Source organism: Molothrus ater, chromosome 1, assembly GCF_012460135.2.
Source record: "Molothrus ater isolate BHLD 08-10-18 breed brown headed cowbird chromosome 1, BPBGC_Mater_1.1, whole genome shotgun sequence".
Classification (NCBI taxonomy): domain Eukaryota; kingdom Metazoa; phylum Chordata; class Aves; order Passeriformes; family Icteridae; genus Molothrus; species Molothrus ater.
The window spans coordinates 128,848,262-128,874,427 of NC_050478.2; the positions used below are offsets into that span (position 1 = coordinate 128,848,262).

At 39.1% G+C, this 26,166-nt stretch overlaps 1 protein-coding gene across 1 annotated transcript in view; it reads left to right on the top strand.

The window, feature by feature from the left end:
- The first annotated feature begins 157 nt into the window (after positions 1-157).
- UBR5 (ubiquitin protein ligase E3 component n-recognin 5) overlaps positions 158-26,166 on the top strand; it is an 84,960-nt gene continuing 58,951 nt past the window's right edge. Inside the window, exons 1-7 of the mRNA XM_036398885.2 lie at positions 158-456; positions 17,817-17,861; positions 18,331-18,412; positions 18,589-18,665; positions 19,452-19,571; positions 22,661-22,850; positions 24,573-24,732. Of these exons, the coding sequence (XP_036254778.1) occupies positions 395-456; positions 17,817-17,861; positions 18,331-18,412; positions 18,589-18,665; positions 19,452-19,571; positions 22,661-22,850; positions 24,573-24,732 (736 nt within the window). The 5' untranslated portion in view covers positions 158-394. The remainder of the gene's footprint in view (positions 457-17,816; positions 17,862-18,330; positions 18,413-18,588; positions 18,666-19,451; positions 19,572-22,660; positions 22,851-24,572; positions 24,733-26,166) is intronic.

Genomic DNA, 26,166 nt, shown 5'->3' on the forward strand with positions numbered 1-26,166 from the left:
CGCTTAGTGGCAGGGGAGGGAGCCGCGCGCGCCAGTCAGCACGAGGCTTGCACGCGCGCCGCCGCGCGCGCCGGTCGAGCCCCGCCCCTTCCCCGTCGCGGCGCACGGAGGGCGGGGGAGGGGGGAGGGAGAAGGGCCCGCTGGAAGCCAAGATGGCGGCGCGTGTGTGAGCGCGGCGCGGGCCCAGCTCCGAGCGGCGCCGTTGCGGCCGTTCCGCCCCGCCCCGCGCCCGCAGCGCCGCGGCCGCCGAGAGCCCTAGACTCCGCCGGGCGGCCCCGAACCACCCCGGGGGAGGGACGGAGGCTGAGAGCCCCCTCCCCCGCCGCCCCCATTGTGTGCCCGGCCCCCGCCCGCCCGCCTCCCGCTGCCGCCGGGGGGGGCACCGGCGCGGAACATGACCTCGATCCACTTCGTGGTGCACCCGCTGCCGGGCACCGAGGACCAGCTCAACGACCGGTGAGGGGGGGCGGAGGGGAGGGGCCCCCTGGGGGCGAGGGGAGGGGCCCCGGGACAGCGGGGCCGGCCCGACCCCCCCCCCCCCTCCCCCCCCCCCCACCGCCGGGCCGCGGTCCCGCCGGGTCCCGGCGCGTCCCGCTCCGAGCGGCCTCTCCCGGGCCCCCGCCGCCGCCGGCTTCGCCCCGCGCGGGGCTGGGGGGCCGCCGCTTTCGCCGCGGGCCCGGCGGGGGGCTCCGGCCGGCCAGGGAAATCCCGGCGTCCGGCCGAGGAAGGGGGTTCCCTGGCCGAGGGAGCGGGTTCCCGGGGATCCCTGGCGGAGGAGCGAGAACGTGTCCATGTTAATGAGGGATGGAGCGAGGCAGACAATGCGGATGGGGGATCGCGGTGTGTGAGAGAGAATGACGGGAGCGGCGATAAAGGCGGCAGCGCTGTCACACGCAGCGCCGGTGTGCGCTGCCTTCCCCTGCTCACGCACCGGGTGTTCGATACAAAAGGAGGCCCGGTCTCCGAATCACTGGTGGTGTGCGGTTTGGCTGAGATGGGGATGACAGCTGCCAGCCTGGAAACCACGCAGCTAACTTTATGTAGAATTGGGGGAGAGAAATTGCAGGCTGGGGAGAAACTGGAGTGCTTTGAGAGAAATGAATCCATGAACCAAATTTTCTTCACTGCTTGACGTTTATTTGACAGATCTGTGTGGCTGTCAAATATTTCTTCTATAGCAATTGCTAATCGTATGTGTAATAGCTTGCAAATTTTACCTCTGCGCTTTAATACAGGAATTCTTAAAAACTTAATCTTTAATTTCTCACAAATTTATGTGTGAATAAATCGTGGTGTTTAATCATCACTGGATAGAAACCTAAGGTGTTTTTACACTACAGATAAATGTTATTTAATGATTCTGAACAATATTTAAGTATTTTTAAGTCTTAAAAAGCATGAGCTCTTGGTTATACTCTCCTGGTTTTGATACTACCAGTAGGTCAGGGTCCAGGTCGCTTCACAGTTGTTTGTAGTTAGGTCACTCTTCCTAGAGCAGTCTTTGCTGAGATGCCTCTTAGAGCAGGTGAGGTTGAGTGTGTACAGTGAGGAAAAGAGGTAGTTTTAAAGACAGAAATTCTGCCTAGCTACATAGTCTGTATGTTTACACAGGGAAAAGATAAAACAGATCTAAAATCTGAAGTGTGTTAGTGTGGACTGTACTTTTTTCCCATAGCCTGATAATGCATTTTACAGAATCCTACTTCCTAGGAGGCCTAGCCATTCCTACAGAACCGATTTGCTTTCTCCATAGGTACTGCATTCAAATTTGGCATAGACCATCTTCCTTTAGAGTGACAAACTGAGAGATGATGCTGTACTAGGACTTATTGCTTGCAGTCTTTTGGTTTGGAGTAAGATCTAGGCCTTTGAACTTGAAAGGACCCCAGTGGGTTTTCTTTTTTTTTTTTTCTTTTTATGTTGATAGGCCCTTAGAAAATATTTAGCATGTAATTATCACACTTTGCTCCAAGTGAGAGAGCTCATCTGTTTTTTCTTTAATGCTACCTCTTCTGTTGACATATTTATATAAAATACCAGTTCCTTTCAGTCTTCATAATGCTTTCTTGTTTTTTAAATTTTTTTTTTCTTCTTACCACAGCAGCAGCTCTTACACCTACTTTTTGATACAGGAAGCTTCAAAATGGGTGGTAATTGATATATGGAGAAAGCTGCAGCAGTGCTGTTAAGTAGTGACTGTTCTGAAAAAGCAAGTGACTCCTTGATCTGAGCTGCAAGTCAGAAATTTCGACTTCATAAAAGTAATTTTACTACAAGTGCAGTCGCTGTGTATCAGAACTTGTAATGCAGTGAAATCAGAATGATTCATAAATAGGGTTGAGGCACACACATATGTGCTGGAAATGCCAGTTCAATTTTATCAGTAGCATTGCTGCTTATTACTATTCTATCAGTGTTGATCAAGATCTAGATAGCTTAATAAATTCTTATACACCTAGAAGTTGGGATCTTGGAACATCTCGTGTCTCTGTGATGGTTCTTTTCTCTCTCACTTTATAGGCTTTTTTGAGTCTGTGCTGCAGCCAGTGATCAGTCAGGGTTTTTTTCTGTCTGTATTCTGAATGATAGTTGTTTCTCAAAATCAGATTTTGGGATCATATTTCTGTATTGTATGCTTTCAGTAATGGATTTGTGTTCTGCTCCTGAGGAGTAATCACTTAAAACCCAAGGCATTTATCGCTGCAGTCCTGTGTGTTCAGGATACAGGACACTGTTGAATTTTGTAATTAAGCATTTGATACATTATGCTTAATAACCAGTGTAGATGTGTAAAGGCAGTAGTTTTTGGAAACCATCCTTCTTCTGAAGTGTTGCCCTGCTCTTAAGTAGTTGAAAAAATGTGAGGAAGTAGTTTTTTCCAGTTTGGTGTGGTGCATTTTCTGTCATTCTGTTCTACAGTTCTTATTAGGCTTTCTGTGTAATTTGTTATCACACTTATTCATGCAGCAACTGTGAGAATGGCAAAACACTTCAAAGAAAAGAGGAGAAAGTAGCTGTAGAGCCACAAATAATCAGAGGACTCCTGAGCACATCTGCTCATCATCTGAAAATACTTCTTACCTAGTGTTTTTGAAAATGTAGGTTAATATTGCACCTTGATGGTAATTATTAGTCCTCTCTTGAATAAGCTGAAACAGTGTTGGCTTCTTCACTCGTGTCTGGGAGCTGTGACACTGAAGAGAGTTCACAGAGGACAAGGTCATACTTAATTTTGTTGTTGTATCAGGATTCATCTTTTGAAATGGATAGGGAGGCTAAGCTTTTGTTTAGGATGAACTGAGGTAATTAGGGTTTTTCTAGTAAGTTTATTAAGGAGGACAGGTAACTTGGAATTTTTTCCTCAAGCCATTTGTTGTGAATGCAAACCATGCAAACTGAATATGAGGAGTTTAATGGGAGAAAAATTCAGTATGGCCTGCAGTTTGAGAAACAACTCCATAGGGTATGTGGGATGTAAATAATTAATGGCTTTAGTATTTGAAAAAGAGGTGTCCAGCTTCTGTTGCAATGGGTGTTAGGTATATTTTGTCAATTATCCACCTCTTTTGGGGTCGGAGACTTTGTGCTTTGTGGAGGAAGTTTGACACAGATTCATAGATAAGTTAATCTGAGTAAATTCTTAATATATTTCTTAATTTTATATTGGGTGAGGAAGTGGGTGTAACCATGACAAATAGCCTTTTCTTGGCTGTTATGAAACCTCACAGGAGCAGTTTAACTTGCTGCTCTGGGAAGGAGAAGGGGAGTCTTTCACCTTACAGAAATGGCTTTCCTTACATGAACGAACCTTCACAGACAGGATTTATCTCAAAGCTTTGACTTTGTTTTTACCTTGTACTAAGAAAATTCTTGTCAGCTACACCATTTAAGTCTTAGCATAGAGTAAGATGTAATTTTTGAAGTGGTCATTGACACAATGTTAATGTGGTCTTTCCTGAAGATGAGATGTAATGAATTTGGTTAAACAGAGGGTATTCTGAATATGAGGGTTTAGAAGTGTCATGTAGTAAGTTTCTGGCAGTGACATCTTTGAAACCAGTAGCACACCTGAGAAAAGTTAATTTGAAGCTTCAGTGAGTCTGTATGTGGAGTCATCTTTGGGGGAAGAAAGGATGATCTCGTTCTTTACATGACTTTGTTTTCCCTTAATAATACATTCAGTGCCTGTCTCTGTTATTTGAATGTTACTTACTTTAGGCCGTGCCTGAACTGAAAATTTGTGTACTTTGCATTGCCTGCATTGTTTGCACTCTCTGAATTTATGTGGAAAAAATAGCTAGCAAGAACATACCTTTTTAATCTGCACATCAATTTAAGGTACTGTGCAAGTGATCTGTGGACTTGTGGCTGCTGCTCTGGGAAACGCCACCCCCCCTTGCATTTACTGATGAGCAAATCTGTTAAAAATCTCAAGCAGATGTTGCTGGAAGGAGCTGGCGTAGGGTGTGGTGTGGCTGTGCAGGGAGCCAGCAGGGATGTGGAGCTGGTGTCTTGGCCCCACACGTGTGCAGCAGCCCTGCGCAGGGAGGGAGAGAGAGCTCCTGATAATGAAAGTGTTCCTGTTCAAGTGATACTGCACGACCTGAACACCCCCTCTGCTACGTCTGGGGGAGTACCTGTCCTCTTGTGCAGAGGAAGGCAGCCTGAGCACAAACTTCTCTGCTGGTACTTATGTGTGATCTGCATTGCTGCCCCGAGTTGGAGAAAAGAAAGGATTGACAGATGTGTTCTTAAATAGAGAATCTGCAAGTTTTGTGCAGATAATACAGTACTTCTTTTATCTTAAGTGATTTACTTTGGTGTGCTTTAAACTCTTCCTAAGCTACTTAGCAAAAGTGCAGATTGCCCACCTCAAACAGGAATAGGTGGTTTAATTACTGGAAGCCATAACTGATGTATTATTTGAATTCCCTGAGTTATAGCTGCTTGATGAACTTTAGTAACAGGCAAAGTGTTGAACTTGGTTTTAGGATTAATTTCTTGAAAGCATAGCCAAATTTAGATTGTGCTCTTTCAGAAGAGAAGAAGGGAACGGTATGACTGTCATGACATTATTATTATCATCAGACTCTTAGATGGAAACACTTTTTAAAATATCAAATGGTTTGGCTGTCCCAAAAGATTTGCACCACCACTCTGGTACTATAGACTGTTACAAGATTCATATGTGCAGCAGTGCATTAAGATTTGATCTTGCTTAGTATTGTTACTTAAGAACAATAATTTGGGAGGTTAAACATCAGAATGTACAGTGTTATTTCATGTCTGATTGAATGTGGAAGGTTAGTTTTACATAGGCCAGTATTCTAGGCCTTTTTGGACTTTGCTCTGCCAGGGTCCTCTTGTGATTGCAGCTGCGTGCTACACCCCAGATGCTGCTTTTTAGAGAGTACATGTGTAATTGTCTGTGAATGTTCTTGCTGAAACTTTCCTGAGATGTTGTAAGTCAAAGTAATTGCTCTCTTCTGAAGGCGGAGGTTTGTTTTCCCTGCCTCTTACATTGCACTAACTGTAAGTTTCTGATCCCATAGGAAACCGACTTCAGTTGCTAAAATGATATAAAGATAGCCCTGGTAAAGTGAAGATAATTTAGTGCATTAAGAAGTTGAACTGGTTTATCTCCTTGTTGGGTGCACATCAGAATATTCTGAGAAGTGCTGCGGGAGGGAGAGTTGGTAGTGAAGAACGGGAAAGAGGAAGCAGGGTTGAGTTCCTTCCATTTTGAAAGCAGCAAGTTTATTTTGGCTACTGTAATGTGAAACTGTACTGTGAATGTGATCTGGGCTGAGAGTAGTTGTGACCTGTCACAAGGAATTTGGTAAAATAGTAATTGGGGCACAAATGTTGCTTTCTTTTTCCTTCTCAAATCGGATATGTAAGGTTTGAGTGTATTTGTTGGACCAATAATAAAGTAAGACTAATTGACTAAGATATTAGTAGCTGTATTTTAAGGTTGGCACTGCAAGTCAAAGCTGTCAGAGAACAACATTTTAAGTCAACAACATTTATGCACTAAATATTTGTAAAAGTTAAAAACTATAAACAATGACATACATTTGAGGTAATTTTTGGTATAGTATTTATGAAATATTCTGATTGCCATGTATGATCTTTGTCACATTTTTGATTCAATCAAAAAATAAACATGAAGGGTATGACACTTTCTTTCTTAAACTATCTGAAGTGGATAACTGTTCAGTACACAATTATACTTACATGAAAAATGACTTGACACTTGAGGAAAAACAATCAAGGATGTACCTAAGCTTGGCAAACTGCAAGGTATTGTAGCTGCCTTTTCACATTCCTGGCACAGTTAAAAATTTGTGACTTAAATAGGTGATATTATGTATTTGAAACTTACGTGAAGAAGAGAAGGGGGTTCAAGGTATTTTGTTTTAGTGATTACACTAGCAGCAATCTAATTTGCAGTTACTTTTGCAAGATGCTTAGTGTAAAAGCTGCTATTTTGGCTTTCTTTGCACCAACAGCCATTTATGCAGGAAAAAAAATGCACAGAAAAGCTACTTGTGCTTTTCAGTTGTACAGATTTTTTTTTTAACCTTAAGTTCATTGAAGTCCACTAAGGATTTGGTTCTTAGCAACAACTCCACATAGGAGACTGCAGCAGTTGGCATCTGTATGTGCCCCAGAGAAAAGGTGAAGACAAGGCCTGGTTGCAGTAGTTAGAGGATTTTAAATTGGGAGGAACAATTTGGAGAAAAATGATTTTGAAATAAAAGCACAAACCTAATTTTCACAGCGCACACATGTATTTTGTCCAAACCCTTAAGCTTGACAGTTTAAGTGAAGATGACACAGCATTAGTTACTCCATTACAGGAATAATTATCCAAACTTCAGATCTTATTTGCTCTTTCTGGCATAGAACTATTTTGACAATAAACTCTGTGCTCTATTTCTAAAAGTCTTTCTGTGCTTAAAAAATGCAGGTCACCAACATTGCTTTCTTTTCTCTTACCCTTCCCCTGTAGGGAAATTAGTATTTTGCTTCAATTTAAAAAATGTTTTTGTTTTATATGAGAGAGAGCACATACTCACTGATACAAAGGCATGAAGTGCAACAATTCTGAGCACGTTGAAACATACTGTAGACCCAAACAGAAAGGTTTAAGGTGGGAACTCTGGTTGTCTGCATTTACACCTAAAGCTGCGAGTTTGGTTCCAGGTGAGGAGTGATGTAACCATTCAATTTGCTGTCTTTGGAAATTTCGTCTTCATCTCACAAGTCCCTCTGCTACACCCAGCATTGTCAGGGTAATTTCTCATACTAAATATGCTTCACCCAGTCTTTCAGCAAATCCTAGCTGCTGCACTTTAAAGTGCAGTGTGTTTTACAGCAGCAGTCCATGTTGGTACAGTGAATATTTAACATCCCAACTTGATTATTTTGTTGCAGTTCTAAAAATGATTTTTAGTGTAGCATTTTACAGTTTGTCTAACTGGCTGATTTTTGTAATCCCAAGCCAGCTGCTGTTAAGGTGATTTCTCAAATTGGTTATATCTACAGTGGAGATGAACCATGTATTTTCTGTAAGGTTGTTTTGGACAGCTTTTCATCAGTAAACTGGTTACTACCTTTTATCAGAAAAAATGCCTGAAGATATTTTGGTCTATCTTTCTGATTTAGTTTTTACATTATAGTGTTTATGAAAGAGTGCAGAATAAAAACTTTGAAAACATTTCCATGATTAGTACTATTTTGGACATTAGCTGTGTTGGGATTTCTTGCTATCATTGTTTTATTGCCAGCCATGAGATCTGCCAGTTTAGTTTGTGGCAGCAGTAGTGTAATGCAGCAGATAAAGTTACCAAGGCTGCTGGAGATTACTGAAATCTTATGAAATTTGTCTTCAGCAAAAAAGAGCCCCAAAAATAATCCACATTTGAGAGAGTGTGTTTTTTGTATGTCAGATGAATCAGTTCAAAATATCTCAAATAGCTGAGGCTGATAATAACCATGCAGCTGTAGTTTGTCTATTCATTAGAAGATAGCCCAGAAACTGCTCTGTACCCAGGTCTTGCTGGTGTTACTTTCTGCCTGCAGCATGTTTGCCATCATCTCTAGTTTAGCTGGGTGCTAATTTTGTCTTTTTTTTTTCTATGTGCTATAGAAGTAGTAGTTGACTACTTTAATCCAAACCTGTGATAAAACAGCATTTTAAAAATTTGCTTACCATCTTTCATTGTGCTTCATTGTCTATTATCTGTTATGTTTCCTCAACCTCTCACCTTTTTCACCCTTGGGATAAATTATCTCTATATAGGTAGCGAGTTCTGATACAGAACTCTATATAGGTAGGGAGTTCTCAAATGAATCTTGGTTGGCATCTCTGGATTCTACTGAAAATTGTAATTTCACTGGGTAGGTGTCAGCATAGAGTCTGACATTGACTCTACATAAACAAATGTTTGTGTTACAGTGTTTTTCCAAAAACTTAACTGGAGAATAAGTATTTGCCTATGGGAATAAAGTTGAATGTACATCTTACTCTGCTTTTGCTTGAAGCCATTGGAGTTTGTCACTTCCTTCAGTAAGGATGGTATAATTTTAATTTTTTGTTCATTTTGCACAATTAATTTTCTTAAATATGTCTCTGTATTTATTCTTTCATTTATTGTATTAAATTCTTGCTATTCTCTATCCAGCCTAAAAATAGTCAGAGCTGTATTTTTTTCTCTCTAGTAAATATCAAGATACATTCTTCTGAAGGGAATTTATGGCTTTTAATCTATTTCATACTTTTTTAGCTTGACTTACTGTTGTCTGATCTTTAATGAAGATCTTTCTTAGGTTGTTGGAACTCTTTTCTTCGGCTTTGAACACAGTATATTATTAACAGCAGTTTTTCTTCTCTCATTTTAATTTTTTTTAAGTCATGGTATACACAGTTTACTGACTTTGACAAAATGTGTCTGTCTCTAGAGCAGTAATTTAAAGGTACTTAATTAAACCTTCGAATGAGATGGATCATTACATCTTGTCATTGTGGGGCAGATTGGGTAGGCAGGAGGTAATCTGGCAAGGAGTGCCCTGTTCCTCATAGGAAGGCTGGGGACTAACAGGCTGTTTTGCTGGAATGGCCAAAGTTTATTTTTTTCTCTTGTGGTGCAGAATATGTATCTGGCAAGATTGTTACCAGAAATAATATGGCCCTAGGCAAAATGTGATGCAGGAGGTACTCAGTGTGCTGCTTCTTCTAGGGCAACCAAAACACTGGTTAGTTACACCAAGGGAAGCACCTGGGGTTTCATGGCTGGGGTACAGGCAGATGGAAAAAAGAATCCTTTTTTTGGCAGTGCAAAAAAGTATTGGGATGAGCTGTGCACCTCAGAAGCTGGGGTTTCTTACTTTGCTTGTACTGTGCATCAGACAAAGCGATTTGGCTGCTTGTTTTTCTGGCATGGTGCATGCTCTCTACTCTTTATTCCAGGCCTCAGTCCATTCCTAAATCAAAGATGCAGTCTGAGAGAAAGGTTTTGAAGATGTGTTTTTAGTGGAAGACAAAGCAATCTTCAAAGTGAAGAGGAGGTCTGGTATTTAAAAGGTGGTTTTTAGCAAGTTTGCAAAAATGATGTGCAGATAACACTGTGATATCAGAGGTTTGTTGGATATTTCAGGGCTTGGAATTGGAGGAATTGGCAAGTAAAGGACTGGACATACTAAGTGATCTTTCCCTGTTGCTAAAACTAATTCAGAATGAGAATAAGGTCGTTGGACTTCATAGCAAAGCAATTAGAATTCAGTTCTTCTTTGTGCTTTGTTTTTAATAAAATCACTTGTACAAAACATACAGTTGCTTTTCTCTAGTCAAGACACTGAGCATTTAACAATGTGACAGTTCTTACTTTAAAAAATATTTTTATAGCATTTGAATGCTCTAATCAAAGACCATTTTCCAACTTTGCATAAAAAATGATCACAGCTCCCAAAAGCTTAGAGCAAAGGAAAATGGTGAAGAGATGATTTGGGTTCCCGCAGTGGCCTCAGCTGGGACCGGAACCTGGCTCTCCAGGTCTTAAGCTGGTATGCTGGTGAATTCACAGCCTCCCTGGTGGCTTGTTGTGAACTCCTGAAGGAACATCAACAATCTTATCACAGTGGGACACAAAGAGGTTCTGTGATTTTCAGTGACTGGATTTTTATTTTGATAGCATTTTTTAATGGAATCACTACAGCACTGTTCTGACTGTAAAAATGGGATTTTTTCTTTTCTTTGTCTTAATGGGGTCTTTTAATTTTCACTCATTCTAGTTTAACAAGTATACAGCTTCCTATCTGTGTTTTGATAGCTAGCATTTTTTTGTTGTTCAGTGTAGTAACACTGCTCATGCTATTATCATGTGTGCATTTTTCAAGTATCCTTGAATTTAGAACCATGGGGTTCTAAATTCCCATTATTCGTGTTTTATTATCACAAGAGGATATACTTCCTAAAATGATGGATAGTTGAATAGCTTACAACCTTAGTTGTTTTAAGATTCAGAACTCACCCAACTGAGGTGGTTGATCCAGTTGTTTAGCTGTGGGGTTCTGGCTAAAGAAATGGTCTGCTAAATGTTAAACAAAACAGCTGCAAGGACATTGTGCAGTTGAACAGAATGTGGGACCACAAAATGATGATTTGATGCATTCTGCACCAGAGAACAGATTTCTATCTGGATTTGCAAACTATACTTTTGGAAATCTACTGCCATAGAAGGACCTCAGATTGAATCTGACTCATTCTCCTGTAATGTATTTTTCTTTTTTTCCCCCCAGAAATGATACTAGGTGTTTAGGCAACTTGTAGCTATAGGTAGACTTCACTATAGACTTCACTACCAAATCCTCTAGATAAAGTACTAAATAACATGTAGGCATGATGTTAACTCCTCTGTGGCAGTCCTGTCAGGATCGTACCATTTGTGATTTCTTCCTGTTTGTATTCAGATTGTTAACTGAAAAGGGGCCATGCTGTTTCATAGTTTATGGGTATTTGCTTATTTAAAAAGCATGATTGACTTTGTATTCCCCTTGAGCTAGGCTATGGTCATCCTCTGCACTGTTACACTGTGGTGTGGGGTTATGGTTCTGTCTTTTTTTTTAAATTTTTTATTCAGAGGGGGATGTTTTTAGTGTCACTGAAATCTGATGAAGGGGTGTAAGTAGTTTCTGAGCTAGAGGAACCAGTCACCAAGCTTAAGAAGTCATTGCTAGTTAGAGGCATTTCACAAATTCTACAGGTGTCTGCCCCTGGTCTTGCTGTTCCTGCTAAAGAAACAGAATACTTCCAGCTGGATATTTAAGTACCTATGATTTTTTTACGGAATGTGTAACTCTCTGACACTTTCCTGGCTCATTGGTGTAACTTTTTTCCTGTGTCACTGACCATAGACGGATTCTATGCAGCAAAACATGAGCTCCCAGCTTTTCAATGGCAAATCCCCTCCTTTTGCTCCTGTGCCTTCAAGTCAAATAGATAGAGATCACATCCTGAAAGCATTAAGTCCTCAATATCAATTGCAGAAAGGCTGAGGTTGAAGGGACCTCTGAATATCATCTGGTCCCATTACCATGCAAGGCCATTTACAGCTGGTTGCCCAGGACTGTGTTCAGGTGGCTTTTCAATAACTCTCAAGGGTTGGGACTCTACAGTCTCCCTGAGTAGCCTGTGTAATTGGTCACCCTCACAGCAAAGAGGGTGTTTCCTGATGTTCAGACAGAACCTCCTGTGTTTTAGTGTGTGTCTGCTGCCTCAGGTCCTGTCACTGGGTGCCACTGGAAAGAGCCTGGCTCTGTCTCCTTTACTACCCTTGCTTTAGGTGTTCATATATGTTGAGAAGATTCCCTCCAGAGCTTTCTCTTCCCCATGCTGAAGTCCCAGCTCTCTCAGCCTTTCCTCTTGTGAGAGATGCTCTAGTCCCTTAATCATTTTCGTGTCCCTTTGCTAGACTCTGTCCAGTATGCTCATGTCTCTCTTGTAGTGGGGAGTCCAGAAATCCCAATGTGGCCTCATGAGTGAGTGCTGAATAAAGAGAAGGACTGTCTGCCTCAGCATGCTGGCAGTACTTTCTCTGTTGCAGCCAGAATGCTGTTTGCCTTCTTGCTCAGGGCATGCCTGCTCATGTTCAACCTGGTGGCCACCAGGACTTCCAGGTCCTTTTCTGCCATGCTGTTTTCCAGCTGGACAGTCTCTGGCATGTGGTTGTTCCTGCTGAGGTGCAGGGGTTTGTGCCTTGCCTCCTCTTGGTTCTCATGAGGTTGCTGTGCTCTGGATGGCAGCGATGTCCTGCAGTTGGGTGCCATCAGCAAACTGGCTGAGGGTACCCACTGGCCCATCATCTGCATTCATTGTTAATGACGGTGTTGAGCAGGGCTGGACCCAGTACTGACCCGTGGGGCACACAGCTTGTCACTGGCCTCCAGCCAGACCTGGTGACACTAATCACCACCCTCTGGACCCAGATGTTCAGACAGTTTTTGGTTCACCTCACTGTCTGCTCATCCAGCCTGAGCATCAATCAACAGCTTCTTTGTGAGGATTTTGTGGAGCACAGCGCTGTAAGCCTTGCTAGGCAATATACACTGCTCTCCCCTTGTTCTTCTGTACAGTGATACGAAACCTGCCTTCTTTCCTTAAAACTGGAACTAAAATACATGTTCTATTTTTGCTAATTTTTCCTGTCATGCTTTAACGTTTTTGTGGGCTGTCTTATACCCAACTTAGGTTATTGTCTATATCAGTGTTGTTATTAAATAGTAATGGTCTACTGTTAGAGAATTTCTATTCTACAATCACTGTACTAGCTGAAGACTATTCAGTGACAGAAAGCTGTTTTCAGGACATTGTTTGGTCTTTTCCATTAGCATTCTACTGCAGGTTCAGCACAATGTATTACCATTGCTCCAGAGGGAACTATGAAGTGATAAGAGCTACCTTTATCAACCAAACTGACAATCCTGCAAAACAGGAAATAAAGTTTGGTAGCCATGTTTTGTAAACCTGTGTTGGCTGATACTATGAAATAAAAGAACAGCTGTTCAAGTCAGACAAGAAGTCCATCTTATTTTCCTCCTGTTTTCTGCTGACAGAGACCAGTGCTAGATTAACAGGAGAACAGTGTTAGAATAGGGCAAACATACAGTGATCCTTTTCCAACTTCTAAGAATTTGCAGCTTGGGGATTTCCTGAGCAGCAGGTTTTGATTTAGTATATAATAACCAAATAGTCCTAATTTATAATTCTTGAAATGTAGAGAGGACACAGTGTAAATACTCATGGTTCCCCTGAGTACTAACTGAGTAGAGCAATGGGTTTCTTTGTCATCTAGTTCATCTAGTTCATTTCAGTGATCTGTGTATTATAGTCTAAACACATTATCCCACTGCCCTGATGAGCAGTATGGGTTACCTTGGAGCCTGTCATTTTGTACTTCTGCTTGGGATTTCTTTTTTTTTTTTTTTTAATGTGCATTACTTTATTTTTACAGATAATCTTATTGCCTGCTTTTGTGTGGTACTTTAGCATTTGATTTTATGGATTCTTCTCCTTTTCTACCCAGAATGACTTAAAGCGCACTCTAAATCTTCATTTATTCCAGTAGTAGAAAGGTGTAGCTGTGGAAGGCTGCCTCCTTGGAAGCCTCTCTCTAATGTTTGAGGTGGCAGTCAGGGTGAGGATCTTTTTCTATGCTGTATTATGGCACAGAAGATAGCTGGGTGTGACTTTGCATCAATGACAGTATCTAGTGTCAGAGTGTTATCATGGGATTAGGAAACAAATGTATTTGCTTAAGCTTTTCATTGGTGTCCATTTTCTGCATTTTTGAGACTTGTTTTTGTGACACTGATAGACTGGCACAGGAGCTCATTTCCATGTGATTCAGGACAGGCAGGTGAGAGAGGTCCTTGATCTGGAGGCTGAGTTGCTCTGCTGGGCCAGATCCTGTGAACTGACCCCAGAGGGGCTTCCCTGGCTTTGGCTCACTGTGCTCAGAGCACTTCAGGATCAGGGACAGGGATTAAGGTTGTATTTACCTTTTAAATGTTGATAGGTATGTAATACTGTTCTCCAGTGCTTAAATGGATTGTGTCATATGGGTGTGTCCCCTTGGCTATCTGCTTGTTATTTTTATTAGTATAAGTGTTAGACTTCCCTTGGAAAAGCATTGTAGTGGTACTTGAGTACTTCTGTCTGCGCTGGTGTGGAAGTCCCATGTTTGTTGGCATACAGACTTCATTGACATATTAAGTTGTTTTAAACATCACTTAAAAAAATCTACCGGGCCTGAAGTAGCTTTATTTCTTATTTATTTCCCTACTTGAAGTTGTTCATCATACCAAGCTGGTTTTAGGGGTTTTAGTGTTTTGGGATGTGTTTTTTTTTTTGTTTGTTTCTTTCTGTGTGTGCCTGTGTGGTTTTTGTTTGGCTGGTTTATGTTTTGTTTATCTGGTTGGTTTTTTTAAAAAGTACCTTTTCTTCCTCTGCAACTCTTACCTTCAGTATTTTGAAATTGAGTTTCTCTATAACTCTTTTGCATTTTTGAGCCTAACTTGCTTTTATAAAACCAGATATGGTGGAAGGATGGCTCCTGAGATGAACTTGTCTGGAAATAGAAATCTTCTTTGAGAAAAGTAATGTCTTGTGATGAATAAAAGTGCCATGTCAGAAATCTGAGCTGTGTAGTCCTGACCTAGAGCCTTTTTGGTTGCTTAGTGTGAGCATAGATCTCTTCTATTCTGATTAGTTTCTAGAGGCTAGAAATTGGAGCTTCAAAACTTGAACTAAAAGAAATCCCTCCTTGTCTTGGACAAACTGAATTTATTTTCCTCACAACTGTTTTTGGATTAATTTCACTAATAATATTTAAAGAATGTGTGTCTTGATAGAAGCCATCATCACTAAACTTTCTGTCTAAAAGTGTTACCAAGCCTAGTGTATTTCTTCAAAAATGTTTGTGATGAAAATGCTTGTTGCTTCTAACTTCGTCCTTTGAAGTAGTTTAATTGCCTTTAATGAGACCTTTTTGAAGTGTAGTCTGTCAAGGCATTTATATTGGAGATTTCATTTACCACAGAAAGGTCTTATGACCTTGATGTGAGAATTGACTAAATCATCTCTGCATTTACCTCTTCCTCCAGAGCACCATCAGTTGAAATTACTGCACTGTATAATTAAAATTAACCTGATCTTAAATAAGCTTTTCCCTTCAGAGGGTCAGTGATACAATACCCTGCAACTGTGCAGGTAGAAAGGCTTAGATTGCTGCAGGAAATTATTTCAAGTTTTTATTTTCACAGAGAGACTCTCCATACAGAGTATACAAACACATCTTTCTGCTTTGTTCTTGTTTTCCTCCTGGTTTGGTTTTGTGATTGGTGTTCATGTGAATGCTGGTGCCAGCACAAAAAAGGGGAGGAATGAGGATTTTATGGCTTTTAATCTATTAAAATTACCAGCAGCTCAGCAGGAACAACTCCAGTAGTGTTCTGCATCAAATTCAAGTCCTTATGGACTTGTAGGAGCATATGAGCAGTACTTGATAATTTTGCTGTTACAGCAGTTGCATATGAGATGGTTGAGGCATTAGATAGTTTTTACTTGTATTTTTCTTTCTATAGGAGAGTTTAGTACTTTCAGCATTGTTGCTTATAGCTTTCTCTGTTCCCTCCTGTTAAAAATTGACAACAGCCTCTTTTCAGCAGTATTAGATCTCTTTTGGCCTGTGCTTGTTGCAGATAGACCTGCTCTCTTGAGATTGATGTTAGTCATGGATTCATTGCCTATTCAAGTCTTGGCTTTCTGAGCATATTTCTTTCCTATTATTTCATTTTTTACAGGTATAAAAGGAGTATGATGATATTTTTCAAATTTTAATGCTGATTTCTTTGGTAGTGGTCTGGTCTTGTGACCAAGGCTCAGATAAGGAAGCTTTAAATGTTTCTCATAGACTAGTCTAGTAACCATCTCCAATAAAGTGCTGTTCTTTTGCCATCAGCTTTTCTTGAAGGCAGTGCAATGAATTTAAAGGTAGGTTTTCCTATTCTGTAATTATTACTCATGCTTGCCAGGAGAGAAATGTTAATGGGAAACTGCTCAGGATTCCTGTGGGAAATTGTTAGGTGATAAACTCAAGACATAGAACTTCAGGGATGTTTAACTTCTCAGGTATCACACAGCAATCCCTGCTTGCTGTATAAAACCAAATGATAAGGTGAGGAGTGTATGCTGTTCAACTTGGGGTTCATTCCATAGTTTCCCACAGTAGTTCACTCTTGTAGGTTACCTTTTGCACAGATTGCATGAGAAGCTTGTGTTTTCTCTTGCTTTTGTGGGTTATCTTCACAGAAACCTTGTCTGCCTATGTACTCTTGGCCTGTGTGAAGTGGTTGTGGCTGGAAATTGGGAGTGTGAAATCGCCTACTTACATATTGGCAGCTTGGCTTGGTTAGCAAAAGGCAATTCTAAAGACATTCAATTCCATCCTGCTGTCTTCTTTTCACTTCTCCCTTCTTCTTGGGCTTGGAAGTTACTTCTAACAGTATGAAATACCTGGTTTCTCAAACAGATTTAGAGATTTTTTTCTTTTTTTTTTTTTTTTTCCTTTAGGACAAGTACTTTGGAGTTATACACTGTTGCTAATGTTAAGATTTCACTGTTTGGACCTCTAGTCTATTTTCTTTCTCATGCTCAGGGTTTGAAGTAGCTGAAGTCTGATGTCCATAGCCTGTGTGTAGAAACTGAAATTAAGCAAGTAAAAATGGAGGATTTTAAGGCATGGATTCAGAGGAAGACAGTGCTGGTGTGCCTGTTTTTTTTGCTAGGTTTAGAAACGTGTTACTGATTTATGCTAGGATGAGCATGGTACCAAAGCTGAGATTTTTTTATCTTATTTAAGACCTTACACAATTTTTACAGAATTAGTCTTGATTTTATATCTTGATAAAATGCAAGTTCTCTGACTATAATTGGAAGCTCTTTGAGGATTTTTCAGGTTGCTTGTCTTCTTTGGGAAGAAAGGGACCCAAGCTTTAATTGACATGCTTACCTGATAGTACTCCAGTGTCTTTGCTGCCCATAGAGGATCTTTCCTCAGTGGATTGGAAGTTACCTTAGAAATTACTCTATTGCTTTCTGGTTTTAGAGGCAGTGTCCTGTAAGCAGGAGTGGTATATGGGTTGGCCCTTTCTTGTGCTCTGATATTTTGAGCTTTTGGAAACATTGTCTAACTTTTAGTAATGTTCTACATAACCCTATAAATAGTGATGTTTCTCTGGATTGTTTCTTCTGTTAGTCAGAATTTGTTTTTGTCCCTTTTGCTGTTGACTTTTGTTCATCTATTTCCTTGTGTTTTCTGTTTTGGGGAATATACTGTCATATTTTTGGCTCTCACGTGCCACATACTTGGATTTCCTAGAGGATTATAATCCTTTCTCCTCTGGGATACTGTATTCAATCTTATACAAGGAAATACAAGTATATCTACAGTTCCTGGTCATTGCTTTATATGTTTATTTTGTGCATGAAATTGTAAGTGGTTGTAACAAGGTGAGAGTAGTGGTTTTTGATAGTGACTTGCAAAACACACAGAAAGGCAAGCAAACATTGGTTCTGTGGCAAGGGTTAAACTCCAAAGTAAAACAGCCTCACAGCACCAAGTAGCATTTATATTAAACTTCAATAAATGTGGTGGTAAGTTGTTCCCATAACATCATAAGTATGCTGGGTGAGTGGATGTTGTGGACTGTGGAGTATGTAATCAAATTAACAGCTTCGTTTCTTTCTGTTTCAGATTAAGGGAAGTTTCAGAGAAGCTGAATAAATATAATTTAAACAGGTAAGGCATATCATATGCTGCTGTAAATAATTTAGGAAAGTACAATTTTTCTAATAGCAACAAGAAGCAGAAGATTTTACAGTAGGTGATGGAATCTTAGAAATCCTCAGTGCTACTGATACTGAAGTCCAGACATGCTTCAGATAACACAGGAAGAAAATGAGGGGTTCTCAGTTATGATAAATTGTATTATTAAAATCTTCATTACAGAATGACTTCTTAATATGAGGTATAAACCCTGTTGTTTATTGCTGATCAGATTAAGTGAAAACTATTATCTTTTAAGATCTTTTCCCTGGATTTTATGTGCTGTGTGCTTCAATTAATGCATGTTTAGTCATTTTTGAAAGTTTTTTGTAGTGGTAGCCACCACTGCACATTTTTCCTTTCATGTACAGCTTGACTTTTTTTTTATTTTCCAGACTTCAAAAGTTCTAGAATACTGTAAATTCTCACTTTTTATTTGCAGCCACCCGCCTTTGAATGTATTGGAACAGGCCACTATTAAACAGTGTGTGGTGGGACCAAATCATGCTGCATTTCTTCTGGAGGTAAGTTCCTGAAATCTTCTCGGATAACAAACTTGAAACCGTATAGTTAAAATTAGGTATTCTAATATTAAATTGATTAATACTCTTCAATAACTGAAGACTTGTGTTTTAATTTTTTTGGTAAACTTGACTTACATTTCAGTTTTGAACACTTACTTTTCTTGTTCTAAATACAGGATGGTAGAGTCTGCAGGATCGGTTTTTCAGTTCAACCAGACAGATTGGAATTGGGTAAACCTGAGAATAGTGATGGGTAAGGAATGCTTTACTTCTAAGATATTTTTTAAACTCGATAAGCAGCTTGGCTGCTTTTCTGGTTTTGTTTTTATTTGTTTGTTTTCAAAGTAGATTTTGGAATGGGTACTTTGAGTAGAGACACAGTGGTTATGGTGGTGCAGCCAAACAGCCTAGCTTGACAAACTGGTGTAGGAAGAAATAGTATATGTGATTCTGAAAGACTCACAGACTCTCTTTAACTTGAAGAAACAAGCTACTCCAAAAATAATCCTTAAGAAAGAAGCTGTGTTAAACTGTTAAGCTTAACGTAGAATCCACTCTGAAAGTAGTCCCATCTGGCAAGGCTCACTTTCTAGATCTATGGTCCTTAGTCCAGGTAAGTCCCCCTTAACAGGACTAATTAATGGTTCACATTTGAATTTAAACTACTTAATATTGAAGTAGCATACTCAGGCTCAGGTTTATAGATAGAACACCTGCTGATTACAATTTGTACATATACACTAATGGAAAATTTAGCACAGTGGCTAACTCCAATCACAAATTAGCTTAATATGTATTTGCATCTGTGCTATTATGGATTGCTGATGTACGTAAGGTCTGTTAGGCATGCTTTCCACTTTGTTTTTCCAGTGTACTTCTTAATATACAGTTAGATTAGTTTGGAATATTCCCCAAGGGTGTTGCTTAAGCTGGTATGTTACCAGACTAAGTCCCTGAGAATTTCAACCTGGGATTCCAGGTTTTGTTCTTAACCCATTTGGGATTGTTTTGTGACTGATTTACCATCTTTTACTTTCAGTTCAAAGTTGAGCAGTGGCTCAGGGGCAGGAAGGACATCCAGGCCAGGCAGGACTAGTGACTCCCCATGGTTTCTGTCTGGTTCTGAAACTCTGGGCAGACTGGCAGGCAACACCCTTGGGTAAGTTTTGATAGGATTGAGGCTGCAATCTGTTTGTTCCATATTTGAGTATATGTGTATACACATATATAAATTGTATGCAGTATGTCTAAGGGAACGTATAACTACAGCAGTTGTGTAGGTAGGGTATAACAAAAAAACTTGATTGACTTGGTTAAAATAACAGACATTTAAGTGACCCTTCAGCACATAGGGTACAGAGAATTTTTCATATATGTGCAAAGAATAACTTGGTTTGGGCTGTGTTGTCTTCTTTTGAATGTTTTTTTAGTTCCTTGATTTTTGAAAAACAGGCTTTTAGAGGGACACAATCAATTTAAACCATGATAGGCCAGGAGCATACAGTGAAATGAGTGCATTTGTGCAGGAAGAACCTTCATTATGGGCTCCGTTGTTTTGTGCCTTCCACTCCCTTGCCCCAAGTCATAAATGGTGTTTTGATAGCCAGGGTCCTATACATAGTAATGGAAAAGGAACATTTGGAAAAGGTTGTTTCTCAGAACCTTTAAAATTGTACTATATGCAAAATGTACTGTATAGATCCAGATTTCTTGTCATTAGCTTTAAAATTGATGGTGTCCCTTTTTATAGAAATGTAATTTACATTCCATAATGACAGTGATCTCTTTGTTATGTGTTTTTGTAAGACATGTCTAACTATGCTGCTTCCTAATGTTACTGACTGCAGTAATAAGAACCGTGGTTTCTGCATGTGAATGATTTGTTAAGAAGAAGGAACTACAGTGATTATGTAGTATACTAACTACAGTGATTATGAGTATATACTCTATCATACTCATACAGATCATATTTTCCATGATTTTCCAGAAATTTTTTTGTTTTTTCATTACCAAATCAACTAATTTCATTTGGGCCTTAGTTGCATGAAGACTAACCCATAACCTTCCCAGTTTTTTTCTGAAACCATTACGCATCTTAACCTAAAAATCCGTGTGTTAAACATCAAAGACAAACTAGTATTGTCATGTTTAAGAACTTACTGTGGGACATGTAACACTTTTTTTTCCCTCCTTATTCTTAGCTAAGCATAATGTGTTAAAATTGTTTGAATCTTAGAGATTAACCCTGAAGTGTTCCTAATGTCTTCTCTTGAATGTCTCAGAAGTAGGTAGTTGCAAGTCACTGAACTAGTAGAATAGCAGTAGGCACTATAACTAGTCTGTTAAATGGAGGGAGTAATTATCTTAATAAATTGAATCTAAACCCATTCAAACTGTAGAGCCATTAGAGTAGGTAACTGGATTTGAAAAATTGCCAGCATGTTGCTGCATAGTAGAGAGATGTGGTAAACTAGTAGGTGAACAGAAATGAGATGAAAGGTTTCTATTCTATATTAATATTTATTTTAGGTTTAGATGGCTTTAATAGCAATGGCTGTATCCTTATTTGCCTTAACAGGGCCAGGGTAGGACACACAGGGAATATTTGGATTGTTACACAAATAGAAATGGTTTTAACTGTTAGATGTCTAAATGATGCCATTGATAGTTTATAACTTAAAGTAAAAATTGGATCTGTAGTGAGTATTAATATCTAATATAGAACTTTTTCTTTAACCCCACCCCTCCCTGCAGAGTGTTGAATTGAAAGTTACTCAATAGAATTTGACTTCCCCTCAGTCCTGTTCTTTTCCTCTCAGCCACCTTCCCACCTTTAGAACAGTTTAAGTGGCTCATTTTATTTAAAATGTCACATTCTTTAGTATTTTGTCTTTCTTTTTTCTGTTTTCAGTAGTATATTTTTATTTTTTAGAATTCTCTTTTAACTCATGAGACAAGACTTTTCCTAAAGACACAATTGAACTGCTTTTTGTCTTGTCATTGTCTCTGGTCTCTAGCTAGAATTCTGGAAATGTAGGTGTCTGACAGAGCCTTGTCTTAAGCAAGACACTCGAGTTACTCTGTGATTGCAGGGTCTTGTCAGGAGGAAAAAAAAACCCAATTAAAAAAGGGTGCTAGTAATCAACTGAAGGCATACAATGCAAGACAAGTATTCTTACATAATTAGCTTTTGATAGACTTTTAATGTAAATTTATTAGATACTGTTTCAGAGAATGTATCTTTATTTTCATGTCTGATTTTAAATGTATTTTTGAAAGGAGTTTGAGGCTTCAGGTGGTCGATAGCAGGAAGGGTCTGCTGATACAGATTATTAAGTAGCAGTAATACCATATCCAATAACCTTTAAGGTGTATTACAAGATAAAGCTTAGCTAACCTTGAAGAACAAGCTAGAGTCTCTTGTCTTTCATGGCAGCAGATTATCTTGTCTTAAATTCAGAGCAGATTCAATTGACACAGATCTGTGGTGATAATTATTAATGGATAATTGTAATGAAGGTGAGGTGTCTATTTCTACAAATCACTGTCTTTTTGTTGCCTTATTTTGATGCTGATTTGTAGAAACAAAGAAACCGTTCAGTCAGTTAAGGCATGTTTTTGCAATGTGTGCAGTTGTTGATTTCTGCAATAGGAATATGTAAAAAGTAGAGTATCTCTTGAAAACTATTCCTGAGGATCAGAGAGCTATCTAGTGTAAGATTTCTTTTGCTGTAGAGAAGATGACTTGATTTTTCTAGTATAATCTCAACCAATTTCTTAATGTAAATCAAGTATCAGAATCTTTAGAAGATCCACCTAAGCATAGTGATGTTCTGTCAGAGCCACTGACAGTGAAGTTGGTGCATGTGTGCTTTTATAGCAGGAAATTGACAGATAAGTCTTAAATGTTATGCTGCTGCTACTGCTTTTAGAAAAATCTGGGAATTGATCCTTTTATGTGTTTATGTATGTATACATCCACGCAGCTATATGAGTAGGAAAGAATGCAAGTTCCAGCTGGAGTCCTGTTTTTTTTATTTCTTCTGCATATTTCAGAACTTTATCAATTTCCTGGTGTCTTGTTCTGTCTAGTTTTGAGAGTTACTTTTATAATGTTTGTCTGTGAAGTCAAGCTGCAGTATTTTTCAGAGGATGTTAATAAGTTATTAGTAATAAAACTAAAGATGTTTGAAGTAGTCCCCAAGGTATGCTGCTGTACTAAAAGAACAAATAATCTAAATCTTCTAGAAGTCGCTGGAGTTCAGGGGTTGGTGGAAGTGGAGGAGGATCTTCTGGTAGATCATCTGCTGGAGCTCGAGACTCTCGAAGGCAGACCAGAGTGATACGCACAGGACGTGACAGAGGGTCTGGACTGCTGGGGAGTCAGCCACAACCAGTGATTCCAGCATCAGTCATTCCAGAGGAACTAATTTCACAGGTGTGTGAACTAGAAACTGCTTGTTGCCAAAAACTTGCAGAGCTTCTCAGAGCATGTGTACCAGAATGTGTTGTAGTAGTACCCGTTCTCCAAGGAGTAATGGCATGCAATTGAAGAAATTGACTTTCCTTATCTGACTTGGTTTTATTCTTAAGTACATAGTGGAAGTGACAGACTTTTGGATTAGAATTAGAATTTTCATTTCCAAATGTCACCCAAGACAAGGTATATGTTTAATGTAGATGAGAAAGTCTGTGTTTGGTTGCAGAGGGGAGATTTAGTGAGACAATCAGATATTTGAGAATAATATCAAATGTTAAGTTTCTTGAAGGAATGTAATGAAGGAAGGCAGATTCACTCTTTTTTTTTGTGTTTGATAGAAGGAATGATCCATTTCAGATGTAAATGAAAGATAGAAAATTTATTTATTCTCTTGAAAATACTGATAATTTTTCTTCATGGACACCTGTGCTTAATTTTTTATAAATGTGACTTTTATGAATGTTGGGTATATATTGCTCTGCTTTTGCCTTTTAATGCACTAAAGTCTGAAGAGGTGCTACAGTCTATTAAAACATTTTCCTCTATATTTGAAGAAAAGAATACGTTCAAAATATGTGACTAGTTCATGCATTTTAACTATTAGATTAGAACTAGTTCCTGGTTGACATTTGGAATACAGAAGTTAGTTGCTAGGCAAAAGATAATCCGCTTTACTTCCCTTGCTGTGATATTTTGCCTTCTTTGTTTAATTTTATTTTTAAATAGCGTACTTTTTTTGCCTTCAAAATAGAACACGTCTGAAACATTTTTGAGGTAAATTGAAAGCAGAGCAATGGGAAAGATCTTAGCAGATGGTCTATAGACTCTAGGAAGTCTGAAAAATCTGTAAACTTCTGGCATAGAAGTTTATGACAAAAAATTTACCTTTGTGTGCTATTAGAATTTTTTTTTTTTGCTTGCCAGCAGACCATTTTATTTGGTGCCTTATTTTTACTCTGTTGTGAAAGTACTCAGAACTTGTTTCTTACATTCTTTTGTTTCTGATCTTTCAAAACTCTCATAATCTCTGACATTTGGTAGAGGCTAGTCTGGAAAAACAAAGTGCTCTGAGTCCTAGGGTCAGTGGAATAAATCAGAGTTTCTCTCTTTTTTTTGTAAATTCATTGGACTTGATATTTGGGAGGTTTTATCTACATTTGCACTTTGTTAATAAAAACTTCAGTGTTGCAGAAACTGCTGATGATAAGCCTTTAGAAACAGAATGATGAGGAAAATAGAGTCATTAAAGTGGTTTTGTTTGAAGGGCAGTGGAAAGAGAAACCAGTGTAAAAGGGATTGAAGTGTAGTTTTGGCACAGCAATTGATTGCAAACTCTGTTGATTGACATACTAAGTTTAAACACTTTTATAGAAACATGCAGAAACTCTCAAAACCAGATTATACTTATTATTTAACTGCAGCATTAAACATTCCAGGAAGTAGATTCTAAGATTCTGCTAGAAAATTTAGTGACAAAGGGGTTCAGTGACCTAACTGGAGCTGAGAGAAGGCTGGATATCAAGTACATGATACTGTGAAAAATTGATAGGAGCCTGTGTCTGTATGTACTGTTATTGACTTGTGATTCTTATTAGACTTTTTTTAGACTTAAGCATTTTCTTATGAATAGTGGTTGGTGATCTGAGAATGACCAGTAACCAATTCACTCTGCTCTTATAGGCACAAGTTGTTTTACAAGGGAAGTCCAGAAGTATTATTATCCGAGAACTCCAACGAACAAATCTTGATGTAAACCTTGCTGTAAATAATTTGTTGAGTCGTGATGATGAAGATGGAGATGATGGGGATGACACAGCAAGTGAATCATATCTTCCTGGAGGTTTGTATCCTGCAACTTTTGATAAAAAATCACCAACAAACATGTTCTTATTTTTCTGTATTTAAGTACTGACAGTGAGTTCTGTGCTGTGCAAGGTACGCAGCGAAGACAATTGTTGCTTATAGGAACAAAGTCTAAAGATGTATAAAACAAAAGAAGGACTGGGATGTCTTGAGGGATTAGAATAGCCACTGAAGAGTAACTGTTGATAGTGTTTGTTGGGGGGCATGAAAGTTATGGGGTTTTTTAGGATCCCAGGCTTTGTAACACTGGCATTACTTTCGTCTATTTTGCTGCTCAGTGAGATGCTGAGACTGCTGTGTGGCTTGCTCATAAAAGCTAATTCTAAAACTTTCTAGTGACTTGCATGTTTTTTACTACTAACATATATTCTTAATATTCATAAAAGTTTTTAGAGCAAAAATTACGTGCTTTTCTAAAATCAAGAAGCCTTAATAGAGGGCAAAACACTTTACAGTGGTTACAATTAGATCGAGAATTTAGTCTTCATCTCAGGTTCCCCTTATAAATGCTGTTCTGGCTATAATGGCAAAATCCTGTAATGTAAGTGCAGCTGTTTTTGAAATACTGCCTGTCCCATAAAATTGCTTTTTATAAAAGACTTTGAATCTTCTTTTGCATTGGCTAAATAATTTAGGCAGTCTTTTCTTTCTGAGTGAACAGATTGGAAAACATAGCAGCCAAATCCAGGGTTGTGTTAGTTGCACTGCACGAAAAGAGCACATCTGAGCTCTGGCTACATAGTAGCTTTTCTTCTGTGTGTCAAAATGATGTTTTGATATTTTTCTAATAAATGGTTGTATTTTGGTTTTTTCTTTCTGCTCATCTGGTTCACCAGGAAGGTTCATGGGCTTCGTCCATCTTTAGCTTGTCAGTCATGTGATTAGAGAATGGGTTTTTTTTAATTTCTGCAACAAAAACTTTGCATTTCATTTGGCTTCTTTTAGTTTTAGTTGCATCTGTCAAGCATCTTTATTTTGCTGTAGAATCAAGACTCTTTTGGTGAAAGGGGTGAAAAATCTTGAATCTCAGTCTTATTTTTTGGTGATCAGCTCAATAGGATTAGACAGATGCACTGGAGGAAGTTAAATCTCAGAAGTTTCCAAGTGTTCAAAGCACTTCTCAGTCTTAAGGATACCCAAATGCATTCCTCCAGAATTGACCTTAGGAAGATAAATTACAGTTAGGAACTTCTACTGTAAATTACTGCTTTTAACCATACTAACCAGCCTTCAACAGCATCAGCTGTTCTCTGACTACCTCTTGTGATTCTAAGGATCAGTTAATAGGGACTGTCTGACAACCTGTGACTGGTAACATCTATTTGAAGGTGCCTCCACTACAGTCTGTGAGTCTCATCTATTTGAGATGGGTTAAAGTGATATGCAGAGTTTCCCTGTCCTCACTGGATGT